This window comes from Nannospalax galili, unplaced genomic scaffold, assembly GCF_000622305.1.
Source record: "Nannospalax galili isolate Female #2095 unplaced genomic scaffold, S.galili_v1.0 scaffold1623, whole genome shotgun sequence".
In the NCBI taxonomy this organism is placed as follows: domain Eukaryota; kingdom Metazoa; phylum Chordata; class Mammalia; order Rodentia; family Spalacidae; genus Nannospalax; species Nannospalax galili.
The window spans coordinates 781995-796068 of NW_008349082.1; the positions used below are offsets into that span (position 1 = coordinate 781995).

At 52.7% G+C, this 14074-nt stretch overlaps 1 protein-coding gene across 4 annotated transcripts in view; it reads left to right on the forward strand.

The window, feature by feature from the left end:
* The first annotated feature begins 2009 nt into the window (after positions 1–2009).
* The window catches only part of Erfl (ETS repressor factor like), a 19399-nt gene continuing 7334 nt past the window's right edge, over positions 2010–14074 (forward strand). Inside the window, exon 1 of one of the 4 annotated variants that reach the window (XM_008846459.2) lies at positions 2010–2141. Coding sequence is in view for 2 of the 4 variants with exons in the window: in XM_029570060.1 (XP_029425920.1) it covers positions 13764–13816 (53 nt within the window). In the remaining 2 variants the exon portion in view is untranslated. The other 3 variants (XM_029570063.1, XM_029570062.1, XM_029570060.1) reach the window with 3 other exon arrangements.

Consider the following 14074-nt stretch of genomic DNA (forward strand, 5'->3'; position numbering starts at 1 on the left):
ATCTGCCTGCCTCTACCTCCAGAGCACTGGAAGTAAAGACATGTGCCTAAATGGATTCTTTAAAAGCAATTGGGGTTCATAGCAAAGTGACTCATTGTCACCAAATTTGCAGTTGAAGAAACTGAGACTCAAGGGCTGGAGAGACGGCTCAGCGGTTAAGAACACTGGTTATTCTTGCAGAAGACCCGGATTCGAATCCCAGCACCTACATGGCAGCTAACAACTGTCCGTAACTCCAGTCTCACGGGATCCAACAGCCTCTTCTGACCTCCTCTGGCACTGCACGACACGGGTGCACTTACCTACATGCAGGCAATACACACATACACAAACAATAAAAATAGATAAAATATTAAAAAAAAAAAAAAGAAAGGAGACTCAGGGATGATTAGTGACTTGGCCCAGTGAGTGGTACATGGCCCTGGGAACCGCACCCTCCCTGCTCCAATGGCTAATGTTCTCTTTCAGCACCCTGATGTACTTGAGGGGCTGGGGTTAATGACTGACTTCCACACAAGGTTTCCAGTCACAGTGTATATACTTGAGTATTCCTGCCTTGCCCTGAGACATATTTGCCTCTCTTCAGGCCCATGACTCTTTCCCCAATGAATGAGGTCTTGGAGACGATGATGTTGTGACACAGGCCTGCCATCCCTGTACTTGGGAGGTAGAAACAGGAGGATTAGGAGTTCAAAGCCAGCCTTCGCTACACAGCGAGTTAAGTCCAGCCTGGACTACATGAGACATCATGTCTCAAAATAAGAACAAAACAAAAATGAGTTCTTGGGGCTTGGGGAGTGGGGAGGAGTCCTAACCCCAAGGAATGGGAGCACCAAGTTGGGGAGGAGTAGTAAGGGGAAAAGACAGGGGTTGGGATGGTGGCCAGTAGGAGGACAAGGTCAAGCTGGGTCAGGAGGCCCTGTGGCTGCTGAGCTGCTCCCAGGGCCCTAGGGCTGGTTGATACTTATTTCAGTGGGAACAGAAATGGCTAGACCCTTCCCTTTCACAACATATGTGAGCCACGAATCTGTGCATGTGTGGAAGAGAGCCAGCCTCCGCTGTGCCAACCCTGGGGTGTATGAGATTGTCCCTGGATCTGTTAGGGTTTCCGAGGTGGGGAGAGTGTATGTCACCATGGAATCATGTGTCTGTGCCTGATGGTCTGGTATGGATCAGGAAGGGGTAGTGGGTTGGGGTAGATTGGTATGCTCAACGTGTGTCTAGAACAGAGGATTTGTATGTGCCTGTCCCCGGGCTTGGTGATGTGCCCCGTGTGTGAGTTTGCATGGCCTGCCACTGTTTCCGTGTCCCTGGTTCAGGCTGTGTGTGTCTTCTGGTCCCTGAATAGGCTGGGCCTAGCTTGGAGTGTGCACAGCAGCGGTCTGTCCACCTCCCACCTGTCCGTCTGTCTGAAAGTCCTCCCTGGGTAAGGCAGAGGGGAAGGAGAGAGGGAAGGGGAAAAGTAGGGAAGGGTCTCTCTGCGCCCCCCCGCCCCCACCCCCACTCCCTCAGTCCCGGGATCGAACCTTATTTAGAGTCGCGATTCGACATCTGTTTTCAAATTTGATCAGCTCTGAACTTTATTTTCCGAGTTTGAGGAAAATTATATTCCATCGATCGCTCGCCCGCCCCCTCCCCCGCACCGCCGCCGCCGCCGCCTCCATATATCTGAGCGCCGAGCCGGGCCGGGTGGCCGCGAGGGCGGGAGGCGCGCGCCGCGCCGCGGAGGAGTGAGGGAGGAGGAGGAGGAAGAAGAGGAGGAGGAGGAAGAAGAACGGCAGGAGCAGGAGGAGGCGCAGAGGCTCGGCCGCCCGCGCCCCGCGGTGCTCTGGGCCGGGGCCGGGTTCTCAGTTTTCTGCGTCTCGGGTCTCTCTTTTGCGCGTCTCTGTTTCAGTGTCTCATCTCCCCGTCTCTGCCCGCGCCCTTGTCTGTCTCCCTGTGTCTGTCCCTGTGTCTCTGGCACTCCCTGACCCCATCCTTTAGGTCTCCATCTCCGCGGGGCTCCGGGCATCCCTCCCCCATCCCCTCGCCCCGCGCGCCCGGGTGTCCCCTTTCCCCAAGACGCCGCGGGGACCATGGCTGCGGGATCCGAACTTTAAACACTTCTCCCCGGACCGGAGCGGATGCGCAAGCCCGGGAAAGTGAGTGAGCGCCGCGGGCCGCCGCAGGGGCGGGGGTAAGGGGCGGGGATTGTTGCCTGAGAAGAGGGCCCGGGCGCGGGAGGTGGTCCCGAGAGACCTCCCCCGCTCCCGGCTGGCAGGTGCCTGAGGCGGGGCAGCGGTGGGGGTCGCCAGCGGGGTGCGCTGCGCCTAACTAGGGAGATGGGAGGGGGCGGCGCCGCCGCAGCAGCCTGTGGCCGGGGTGCAAGGAGGGAAGGATGAGGCTGGAGGAGGGACTGCGGGACAGGGGTGTGAGGTATGGGGGGCCCTAAGGGTGTGAGTGTGAGAGCCTCTGAGATGGGATTGGGACTAACTGAAGTGTTTTTTCTGGGGAATGGGGGATGGCAGGGCGGCTTGAGCATGGTTCTGGATATTTGGGACTAGAGACTGGACATTTAGGACCGGAGTACTGTGGGTTTAGAGGTCAAGATTGAGGGCTTGACTATTTGAAACCTGGGCCTCAGAAAAAAGAGACAGGATATTTGGAGCTAAAGTCCTAGCTATTTGGGGATGTAGTGGACTCCTTGGGGCCTGGAGGTCAAGAGTGGGGGTGTAGGTGTTTTGGGCTGGAGGTCAGCATGATGGCTTGGGTTTAGGAGTTAGGAGGTCTGGATTGGAGCTGGAGCTCAAGGCTGAGGGTGTGCAAATTTGGGTCCATCTGAATATTTGGGTTCTGGAAATTTGGTATGAGAGGTCATAGGGTCTGTGGCAAGAGTGTCACAGTCAATCCTGAGGTTACCCCCATTTCGGGGCAGAGTGCCTGAACTTTGCTGAGGCTGTATCAGTCTGGGACACCATCTTTACCCATCATTCCACTGCAGTCATGGGCCCTGTTGGGCCACCTCTGCCATCTGTCCCCTGTCTGTCCACTGTCTCTGTCTCTGACAGAATCTATCCTCCTCTAACTCTCCCAGGATCTGTCTCTCTGACTCTTTATCTCTGTTTTTTCCAGTATCTCTCTTACCTCTTTGACTCTAACTCTTAGACTTCCTCTCCCTGAATCTCTGTGCCTACCTCTGTGTCTCTCTCTTCCTTGGTATCTCTGTCTCTCACTATCTCTGTCTCTGTCTCTCCCAGTATCTCTGTCTCTGTCTCCCCCTCCACTGGTTTCCGCTCAGATTAAGCCAGGGACCTAATTCCAGGCCCAGGATCGAATTTTCTGGCAACAAAGGGAAATAGCGAATCGATCGGTCGCTCCGGAGATTAAGAGACAAGCGGCGCGCGGATCTATCACGGCTAAACGGCCCCCCCGCCCGCTCCCCCCGCCCGGCCGGCCCGCCGAGGCCCAGACGCGCTCCGCATCGCCAAACAGCCTCAGGAGCCCGAGCTGCCCGGCAGGCCCCGGCCTCGGCCCCTTCACGACCGGAGCTAGCTGTGTGCCCTCCCCAGGGCTGGAACCACAAGAGGGATCCGAGAGCCGAAACTGGCTGGGGCAAAGGGGCACACCTGTGCTTCAGGTAACACCTTCCACCTGCACCTGACTCTCAAAGCACCTGTCACATTCATGTGGCTACTTCAGTTCTTCACATCTGGACCTCCAGGTAACATTAGCCTGCTTATACCTGTCCCCCTACGGTAACTCTTGTCCTCACACACCTGTTCCCTTCATCTACTTCTGTGGTGCTCACAGCTTCCTCTCACCTGGTGGTCCACATAGCAACTTGTCTCCTTCAAGCCTGCCCCAGAGATGCTCCTAGCATAAGGTCTCTCACGAACATCCTCGCTCACCTGCTGAGACAGGTAACATCTGTTTGCTAAAACCCCCTGTGTCCAGCTGACTCTTCCTGCCACACTGTCCCCTTCCTACCTGTACCTGCAAGTCTCCACCTGTCCTTTAAAGCTCGAAATACACTTGTTTTCCACACATTCATATTTTTCACTTATGCTTTCCCTCCAGGAGTACCTGCTTTACACACATGCGCATGCACACACACACACACACACACACACACACGGATCACCTAAAAGCTCAGGTAATCCCCCCACCCTGTACCATTCTCCTTCATGCTCTACCTCCCATCATTTTACATAAATACACTTGTTGGAGCTGGGGCTGTAAGTGCTGCAGGAAACCCTGGGTTCCATCCCCAGGGCTACATAAACCAGGTGTGGTGATGTATACCTGCAATTCTAGTATGCAGGAGGAAGAGGCAGGAGGATCAGGAGTTCAAGGTCATCCTTGGCTACATAATGAGTTCAAGGCCAGCCTGAGCTACGTGAGACCTGTCTCCAAAACCAAACGAAATAAGAATATGCTTACTGTCAGCTTAGTTTCCATACCTGCCTCTCTCACTTGTCATCCCAGACAGCGAAGGCACCATTGCCACCTGTCTCCCAGCCCCAAACTCCTGAGGGCTCACCCATCAGTCCCCAGCTATCATGGGTGTCCTTGTCTCATCTCCCTGCCCTGCCATGGTGTCTGTGCAAGACTTTTCCACTGAATCCCACCTGTCCCACCCGTCCCACCTGTAGGCTTACTGCTCCCAGGTCTGACTTCTCACCATCTCTGCCACTCTCCAGTCCATCTCTACAACGCATGACACTTCCTACTTACACAGTTTTGGGCAGGGAATCTGTCCTTGGCCCTGGGGCTGACTCACCTGTACACCTGTTTCCTTATACCTTGGCCTCAGCTACCAACCATCCACCTCTCTTCTTGCCCTACACACTAATTTCCCATGTTTCTTACTTCGTCTTTCCTGGCTGTACAAGGTCACACCAGTACCTCCACACATACTCATTCCTCACCTGTCTACCTCAAGGCATCACCTGCTCTGGCCCATAATCCCTGATTTCTTCAGCAAACAGATAACCAAGACCTCCACATAATTCCCAACCTCTCCCTTCACTTCTTTGTTATATTTTCTCTTCAAGCCATTCTCTGCCACAGACTTGCCCTTCCCAACAGGTCCCCAAAGGGGACACAGACTTCTGGGTGCATACCCTTATCCCAGAGACATGCACCTGACTCCCAACACCGGTTCTCTTCCTCCTCCTGCAGAGCTAGGTAATATTCAATCCTTGGCAAACATTGTGAACAAGCATCTTGTGAATGCCTCTGTGCACAGAGCCCCCCCCCCACCATCTACCCTCTCCACTTGTTGCTCACACCTTAAGGACCAAAAATCTTCAGACTCTTCATTTGTCTCCAGCCTGTTCCATCTCAGAAGCACCTGTCCCTTTTCACAGCGCATCTCCAACCAGCTATCTCTTCAGGGAACAGCTTTCTTGCCAAGTGTGAGCAATGCCTATAGCATTTGTTAAACACATGTGACACCAGTGTCCAGCCACCTGCATACCTGCTCCCTGCACTAGAAAGACCTCCCCTTGGCCAGGCCTGGGACCACAGGCCTGCCATTCCATCTGCTTTGGAGGCTGAGGTGGAGGTGGGGGCAGGGCAAGGGAGAGGAGGCACAGTTCAAGGCCTGTCTGAGACCTTCAAAATGAAAAGTAAGAAGTGAGGCTGGGGGTGTAGCTCAGTGACAGAACACTTGCCTTCCATGTTATGAATAAGGCTCTAGGACCAGTCCCAAGCATTGGGGAGAAAAAGACCCTCTTAAGTTAGAAGTCATCAGACATCAGCCAGTATCAGAAATGCCCCCTTCCACCAGGGTGGGTTTTTTTTTTTTTTTTTTTTTTGTATTTTTGACACAGGGTCTCCCTGTAGCCCATGCTGGCCCGGAACTTGCTATGTAGACCAGGCTAGCCTCAAACTCCAAACTCATAGAGATCTGCCTCCTCTGCCTCCAGAGTACTGGGATTAAAGGTGTGTGCCACCATGCCTGGCCTGGGGTAGTTTTTTTTAAAAAAAAAAACAGTGTCCCCCTATGAAGCTCTGTAACTTATTATGTAGAACAGGTTGACCTTGATGTACACAGATCTCTTTGCCTCTCCTTCCTCAGTGCTGCAATTAAAGATGTGTACCACCATGCCCAGCAAGACCAGGGTATTCTAAGTGTCCAGAGGCTGCTGTTGCTGCTGGTGGTCCATACTTTGAGTGGCATCTACTCACATTCTGGGGACCTGCTTCATCAACATCTACCTGCCCTCCCATACCTAAATGGCACTGATGGCAGCTGATTGTAAAATTGTCTCTGGGACAGGGCATCCACTGTCACATTCATCCTCACAAGGTCTTTATAAGGCAGGCACTTGACTTATGTCTCCATTTTACAGAAAAGGAAACTCTGCTCAGAGAGGTGAAGTGATTTATCTGGGCACACTGTGGAAGAACTGAGTCAAACCAAAGCATGTGACTTTAGAAATGGCCTTCCAAGTCATACAGGCTCCCACACCTGCCATCAAGTGACCTTTCTCCACAGACATACCTGTCCATCTAGTCACCTTGACAATACTTGCTTCTCCATCACCTGGGTCTCCCCGGCCTCTTCACTTGCTCCCAGGGGTGCCTAGGCCTAGTCCCACACTTGGCTCTTATATATACTAACCCCTGGGGCTGAGGTTACACCCCACATTCTCTTCCATCACCAGTCCCAACACACGTGCCTCCCCAGCCACCACACCCATCTCCACATGGTCCTTGGGCTTCTTTCTTTGTCTACTTCTGCCTCTGCTGCCCATCTCTGTTGGTCCTACTGTCCCCACCTGCCTCTGAGTCTGTCTTTGTTTCATGGACCTTGTGTCCCTGGCAGTGTTCTCTCTCCTACCTCCTTTTTTATCCTGTAATCCTGGGGATGTAACCCCTTCATGCATGCCAGAGAAAAACTGTACCATTGAACTACATCCCTAGGCCCTTCATCCCCTCTTTTTATTGAGACAGGGTCTCATGTAGCCCAGGCTGATCTTGAAGTCACTGTGTATCTCTGGAGTCTGGCCTTGAACTCATTATGTAACTGTGCATGCGGGCTGGCTTTGCTTCTGTCTTCCAAGTGCTGGGATCACAGGTGAGCACCACCATGCCTGGCTTCCAGCCCTTTTCAATTTTTGAGACAGTCTTGCTAAATTGCCTAGGCTGGCTTTGAACTCACCCAGGCAGGCTTCTAACTTGAGGTCCTCCTGCCTCAGCTTCTCAAGTATCTGGGATTACAGATGTGTATCACTGGCCTAGGTCTCTCTCTTTTATCTCTGATTCTTCCTATTTCTCAGTGTTTCCAATGTCTGTCTCTATCTCTTCTCTTTTTCCTCTGTCTCTCGTGCTCTCCTCCTACAGGACAGAGACTGGGGGCTTGAAGTCATCCTGACCTGCTTTCAAGTCCAGGCTTCATTCAATCCACCCTTGTGAGACTATGACCAAGTTAACTTTCCCTTTCCAAGCCTTAGTTTTCACATCTGTGAAATGGGCACCATGGCAGTTCCTACCCCACAGGTGGTGGTAAGGATGAAGTGTAGAGGAAAACAACAGAGCCAGAGTTAGGCTGGGGCTGGGCTTCCTTCTGTGGGTCCCCTTATGGTCCTGTCTCTTCCTTGGGTTGCTACCCAACCTGTCCAACAGTTAAAGAGTGTGTGTATATGGTAGGGGAATGGATCAAGAGGTGGACAGAGGCATCCCAGCCAGCAAGGCCTGGGCATGGGACTTGTGTGGGGATGGGGACAGGAATCGATCCGCCTCGGCGGCAGTGCGCGGGCCAGGATTGCATCTTGTCACAATAATTTATTGCTCTCATCCCATCTGATCGATGGCGCTGAATTAGCACCGCGCCTGATGCCCCTGGAGCCCCGAGCCTCCCCCAGCCTGGCCGGACCCTGGCCCTTGTGGGATCCCCATAGTAGCCCAGCACCTAGCTCCAGCTAACCCAGGGTCTTCTGCTGGCCCAGGGGCACTTTGGCCCTGTCTCCTGCTTCTTTCCTTGTCTGTCTTTCTCTGCTGTTTCCCTGACTATCTGCTTCCTGGATCTTCAACACCATTTCTGCATTTGTGACCCTTAGTCATCCACTTCCCCTGTATTATGCCTCAGTCTCCCTGTCCCTCTGGGCTCCCTTGTCTCTGGCCCTCTAGCTCTTTTGCTATGTCCTGATTTCCCCTTTCTCTCAGCCTTTCCTGACTCTGTCCCTTTGACTCATCTCTCTGATTCCCTGCCATGCTGTGTTCATCTGGATTTCACTCAGTCAGTCTTTCCTCAACACACACTTGGTACCAGCCAAACCCTGCAGGAGAACTCACAGGGCCACTAGGCCTTGATGATCATTCTAAAAATCTCTCAAACTGGCCACTCTCCTTCAACATTCTACCCTCTGGCAACACCAAATATAGTTGTCTTGCTACATATCTGTAGCTATGTCTGCAATGGCTTGGCACCAACTGGTCTAGTTCAGGGAGCTGGGCAAGACCACAGGGGATGAAACTGGGGATGGAGGAGGGAAGAGGCCAGGTCTCCAGATGGACAGGTCTGTGAAGATAGGGTATGGGGCCTGGGACAATGATATTGGGAAGGTGGTAAGGTCCCAGCTGGGGATGGAGTGGACCATGTGGAGGTGAGGAGGAAGAGTAGGTGCTGGAGTAGGGGTGTGTCAGGAACCCAAGGAACAGAATCAAAGCTGGGCAAGGCATTGCAGAGGCAGCCATGAATCCACAGAGCTGGCCCTTACAGTAGGGAATGGGGGGTGTCTTTGGCCACCTCAGCTCGGGTCTCTCTCATCTAGTTTCCTGCCTTTGCCCTAATCCCTCAATTTTCCGCATCTCTGCCCCCTCCTCTGCTTCTTCTCTGACCCCAGGTCTCTGGCGCATGGCCCTCGGCTCTCTAATTTACTTAGTCTCCATCCCTCTCCCTCTTTCAGAGTCTCTCTAATTTGGTTTCTCTCTCTCTCTCCTCTCCTCTCTCCTCTCTCTCTCTCTTTCTCTCTCTCTCGGTCTCTCTTTTCTCTCTGTCTGTCTGCCTTTCTCTGGGTCTGGCTCTCTCTTTCTGGCTGTCTCTGGTCTCCTATCTTTCACTCTCTGGGCTCACTGCCCTTGTTGCCCCTCCCCCTCTCTCACTTGCTTCCTCTCGGTGTGGCCCTCCTGGTCCCTCAGTTCCCAGCGTCTTCCATTTCTTGGGGTCTCTGCAAGGAGCAGCCTGGGCCGGTGCTGGTTTCCCTCTGCCTCCTTCCCCTCCCCCTGCACTGTTTGGTAGGCGGGGTGCGTGGCACTGCAGCTCCCACCTCCCTGGAGACTCTCCCTCACCACTACCACCACTGACATCGTTCTGCATGCTGGCTGCAGCCCCAGGGACATCTGTGCAGAGACTGGGACTCCAGTAGAGAGACAGAGACTTGGAGAGACAAGTGTGACCCCAGATAGAGATACCTAGCAAGAGGGAGATAAGAAGGAAACACAGACATAATTAGCCTGGCCCTTCCAGCCACTGGGCTTCTGTTTCCTGGGTGTGGTACTTCCCAACCATCCCAAGCCAGGCCCTGTCCCTCTGTCCTGCAGTGAAGCCTCATGAGGTCCTTGTGTGTGTGCCTGTGTGTCGTAGCACATGTAAACGTGGTATCTGTCAGTTCTGTGCATGTCCCAAGACACAAGGGATTAAGGGTATGTGTGTGTGAGGCCTTGGGGCTATGAAAAGCCACACATGTCGTGTCGTGTCCATGAATGTGACTGTGGGACATGTTTGGTGTTCAGCTATGGGTGTCTAGTGTGATTGTCCAGAACTCTGGGTGGGTTATACTGTGTTCAGTGTTTCTGCATTTTGTGGCCGTGCAGGGCTTGAGTGACCAGGGCAGGACAGACTGTCTCTGAGGTCAAGGAGGTGAGGAGGGTGAGACCAGAAGCAGGGTGAAAGGACCACAGTGGGAGGCAGGGTTGCTGAGTGTGTGAGTGACCCACCAGGGAAGAGCAGTGGGCACAGCCAAAAGGTCCTCAGAGCTGTGTGACAGCCCATCTGTGTGGCAGGGTGTATGTGTTTGGTGGTTGCTGCATCTCTGTGCCTGTGTCTGAATCTGGTTTCAAGTGCTGGTGTGTGTGTGTGTGTGTGTGTGTGTGTGTGTGTGTGTGTGTGTGGTGTGCACATATTTGGGAAGCAGAATGGAGCAAGCCAGCTGGGTAGAATGTGGGTTCGTGGCAGTGAGTGTGTGTACCAGCCCTGAAGAATGCTGCTGATAGCTGTGTGTGTATATGTGTATGACCGTGTAGATGCTGGATGCTATGCGTGCATACAACTTGCATAAATTTGTGCCTGATTTGTGTGTGAAGCTGTTTCTGTGATGATGTGTGAGCACTGATGTGCCTGGTTTGCCATGTCTGCCTCTGTGTGGGTCTGTGTGTCATGGATGACCTATGTGTCAGAGGGGATTTCAGTTCTTGCATTTCATGTGCCCATTTGAGGATTAGTGTGTGGCATTGAGAGGAGTAGTCAGGGCCATGTTGAATGTGTGTGGTGGGTGTTAATGTGTGTGGTGTCTGTGTGCAATGTGTGGAGTGGTATCTGTATGTAGTATTTGTGGTGTTTGGAATGTGGTATGTGTGTAGTTTTGTGTCTATATGTGTGTGGTTTGTGTCTAAATGTGTATGTATGCATATGGTCATTTGGGAAGCAGAATGATCTATATGTGCTCTCTGTGTGAAGTGTGTATGTGTGGTGTATATGTGGGGGTATTATGGGTATGTGTACATGTGTGATAGGTGTGATGTGGTGTGGTATGTGTGGTGTATGCCATGTGGTATATGTATGGCATAATACAGAAGGCCTGTGATGTCTGCTGTGTGGTATGTAGCATGTATATGGTATAGCATATGTATAATATGTATATGGTTTGTGTGTGGTATATATTGTGGTATGGGCGATGTGCTTATATGGTGTGTATAGTTTATATGTATGTATGGTGTGTATGTGGTACATGAGGTATATAGTATGTATATGGTGTGTGATGTGTATGTGGCATGAATGCATGGTGTGTATATGGGGTATATAGTATGTGTATGGTTTCTGTGTATGTGGTATGAGTGTGTGGTGTGTATATGGGGTGTACAATATGTATATGGTTTGTGTGTGGTGTGTATGTGCTCAATGGGGTGTCGAGTATGGAGTGTTGACCCTACTAATGGCCAGGCCAGAGCGTTTGGTTGGTGTGAGCAGGTGTGGGAATGGGGTGATGTTTATGGTGAGGTGGGCAGGTACTGGTAAGACAGCTCCCTTCTGACCTCTTCTTTGCTAGGACAGCCACAGGAGCTCTTGATGCTGATGGTGAGACAGTCCTTGAGCCTGGCTCTGTATATACCTGGACATAGCTGGAATCTGGACAGACAGGTGTGGTGAACATAGGTTCCTGTTTTGAAAGCAGGAAGCAAAGCCCTGCACTGCATGGGACAGGGTGTGAGTGTAGTTGTTCATGTACAGACAGACAAGAGGGGGCTGGGAGCACATCCATGGTCCAGGGGTATGTGTGGTGTGTGTGCCTACTCTTTTGAATCACTGTGAGTCTCCACTGTGTGCACAGACACATCCTATATAGGCATGTGGTGTGAGGAAGGGTGCGTGCACAGACTGTATGTGAATGTGTGGCCATTGGGTGTAGTCAGTGTGTGTCTGGGCAGGGTGTGTGTGTGTGTGTGTGTGTACGCACGCGCGGGGGCAGTGGTGGGAGAGGGGTCTTGGGCCGCGTCTCTCTCCTCTTTAGACAGAGCCCTGGAGAAGATATGAAATTTAAAAAAAAAATCAATTTTCATTCCACTTGTGCAGATTGTGTTAAGGGGAGGTGGGGATGGGGGGGCCTGGGTGAGGGATGAAGGGGCTGGGGGCGGTGTGAGGCCCGAGGCAGCTCCCGAGGCGGCCAGCGCAGCTTAGAGAAATCAAAACAACTGGTTAAAACCCCAGCCCAAGGGGCTGGGGTGATGGGGGTGAGGAGACAGAGGCAGAGAGGCCCAGAGGCAGAGAGGGACAGACAGAGGAGCCCAGAGACAGACAGAATCAGAGACACTCAGAAATGGAAGCATCTAGAGATAGAGGCACATAGAGAGATGAGCAACAAAATGACTCTCCATGAGAGACAGACACTGACCCCTAGAAGAACATGATAGAAGAGGGTCTGAGACGTATGTACATTTTGCACATGCGTGCACACGGAAACACACATGCAGATATGTTTGAGAAATCCATAGATGATGGATGGACAGACAGCAGCACAAACAGTGGGGCTACTGGGGTACATTTCCCTCTAAGTTTGCACACCCACCCAGCTAACCTTTACTCTTAGGTCTCTGGGGACTGCTGTGCTGGTCATGTTTGGGGCTGTAATCTTTGTGTGACTGTACCTGTGTGCCTGTGATGAGTAGACACATAAATTGGCTATCTGGCTGTGGCAGTCTGTTGTGATGTTTCTGTGCCCATGTGGGACCCAATGCAATGCAGGTGTTTGATGGACAGTCTCACAGTCTCTGGTGCTTGCTGTGTGAGTCTGTCTGTGTGTGTGTGTCAGTGCCATATGGTTGTGTGTGACAGTGGTATGTGTGTGAATCTGTTGATATGTGTACTTATATGGTGTATGTTGTGTGTCTGACTCTCTAGATGTGTGGGTCTTTGGGTGTGTGCTGCATGGCCGTGTGTGTGTGTGTGTGTGTGTGTGTGTGTGTGTGTGCTGACTTGGCTGTGCTGCTGTGAATCTATGTGTGTCTCTGTTTCTGAGTGACATGGTCTCAGTGTGTGATTGTGTGCCTGTGTGCTTAAAGGTCTGTTTCTGTATTTGTGAACATTGGTGTGTGACTATATCTGTATGGATGTGTCTGTCTAGGTTTTGATTGTGTCTTTGTTTCTGTGTGGGGTTCAGTTAGTGTGTCTTGTTTGTGTATCTGTAAAATTGTGTGTCCGTTTTTATGATGCTATTGTACATGGTGCTGCTGTGCGTGATTCCATTGATTTGTGGGTCAGTGCCATATGGTTGTGTGTGACAGTGGTATGTGTGTGAATCTGTTGATATGTGCACTTATATGATGTATGTTGTGTGTCTGACTCTCTAGATGTGTGGGTCTTTGGGTGTGTGCTGCATGGCCGTGTGTGTATGTGATGGTGTTGTAGAGGACATGGTAGTGTGTGTGGCTATGTTGGCCTGTGTGATGGAGGCTGTGTTCTTGGAGTAGGTGTGGGTCTGTGTGATTGTGCCTGGTGAAGAGCAGAGGGAGGCAGCCTCTGCCTGCCCAGCCCCTCTCGGCACAGGCTGCCTTACACGCACAGATTCGGTGCCATGGCTGCCGGCGTTCGAGATGGGGTGGGGGGGGGTGGAGGAAGCAAAATAAAATTAAAAATTAAAGCTTGCCCGGAGTCCCCATCCGCACCGCAGCGGCCGGCGGGGAGGGGCGCGTTGCGGCTGCTCCCCCCACAGCCACTGGGGCTGGAGCCAGCTGTCCGTCTGTCCAGTGACTCTGCCAGGCTCCTGCCTGGCCCTACAGCCCTGGGCCGCGGGCCCTGCTTCCTTCATGGGTCGATCAGCAATCAATGGGCCAGGGGGGCGCCAGGGGCACGGTGAGATCAAAGGGACCCCAAGAGAGGGACACTGGGACTGAAACAGAGACCTAGAGACAGAGACGTGGAGATGGGGACTTTGCAATAAGAAACTGAAACGGAGACAGAGACGTGGAGGCCCAGAAACGGAGCAGAGGGGCCATGTGGAGACCCAAAGACCTGGGGACAGACAGATGTGGACATCCAGAGATGCTAGCTAGCAACGCCCCAAATGGAGCAGAAATGGTGGTCTTGGCGGGACAGGGAGCCAATCGGAGGGGCTAGGTATGGAGCCTGACATGGGACAGAGGCTGGGCACGGGAGAATGGGGAGAAGTGGCAGCAGAGACCCGAGAAGGCAGAGACGCTGGGAGTGAGAGACGGCGGCGGGGGGGAGCGTGGGAGCAGGGCCCGGAGCGCCGATCCCACGGCTCCTCGTTATAACGTGTCCGGAGGAGGCGGCGGGGAGTTGAAAGCATTGGGAAGAGAAATCAAAACCAACACGGAAATGAGAGGGGCCAATGGGGGGTGGGGGTGGGGGCGG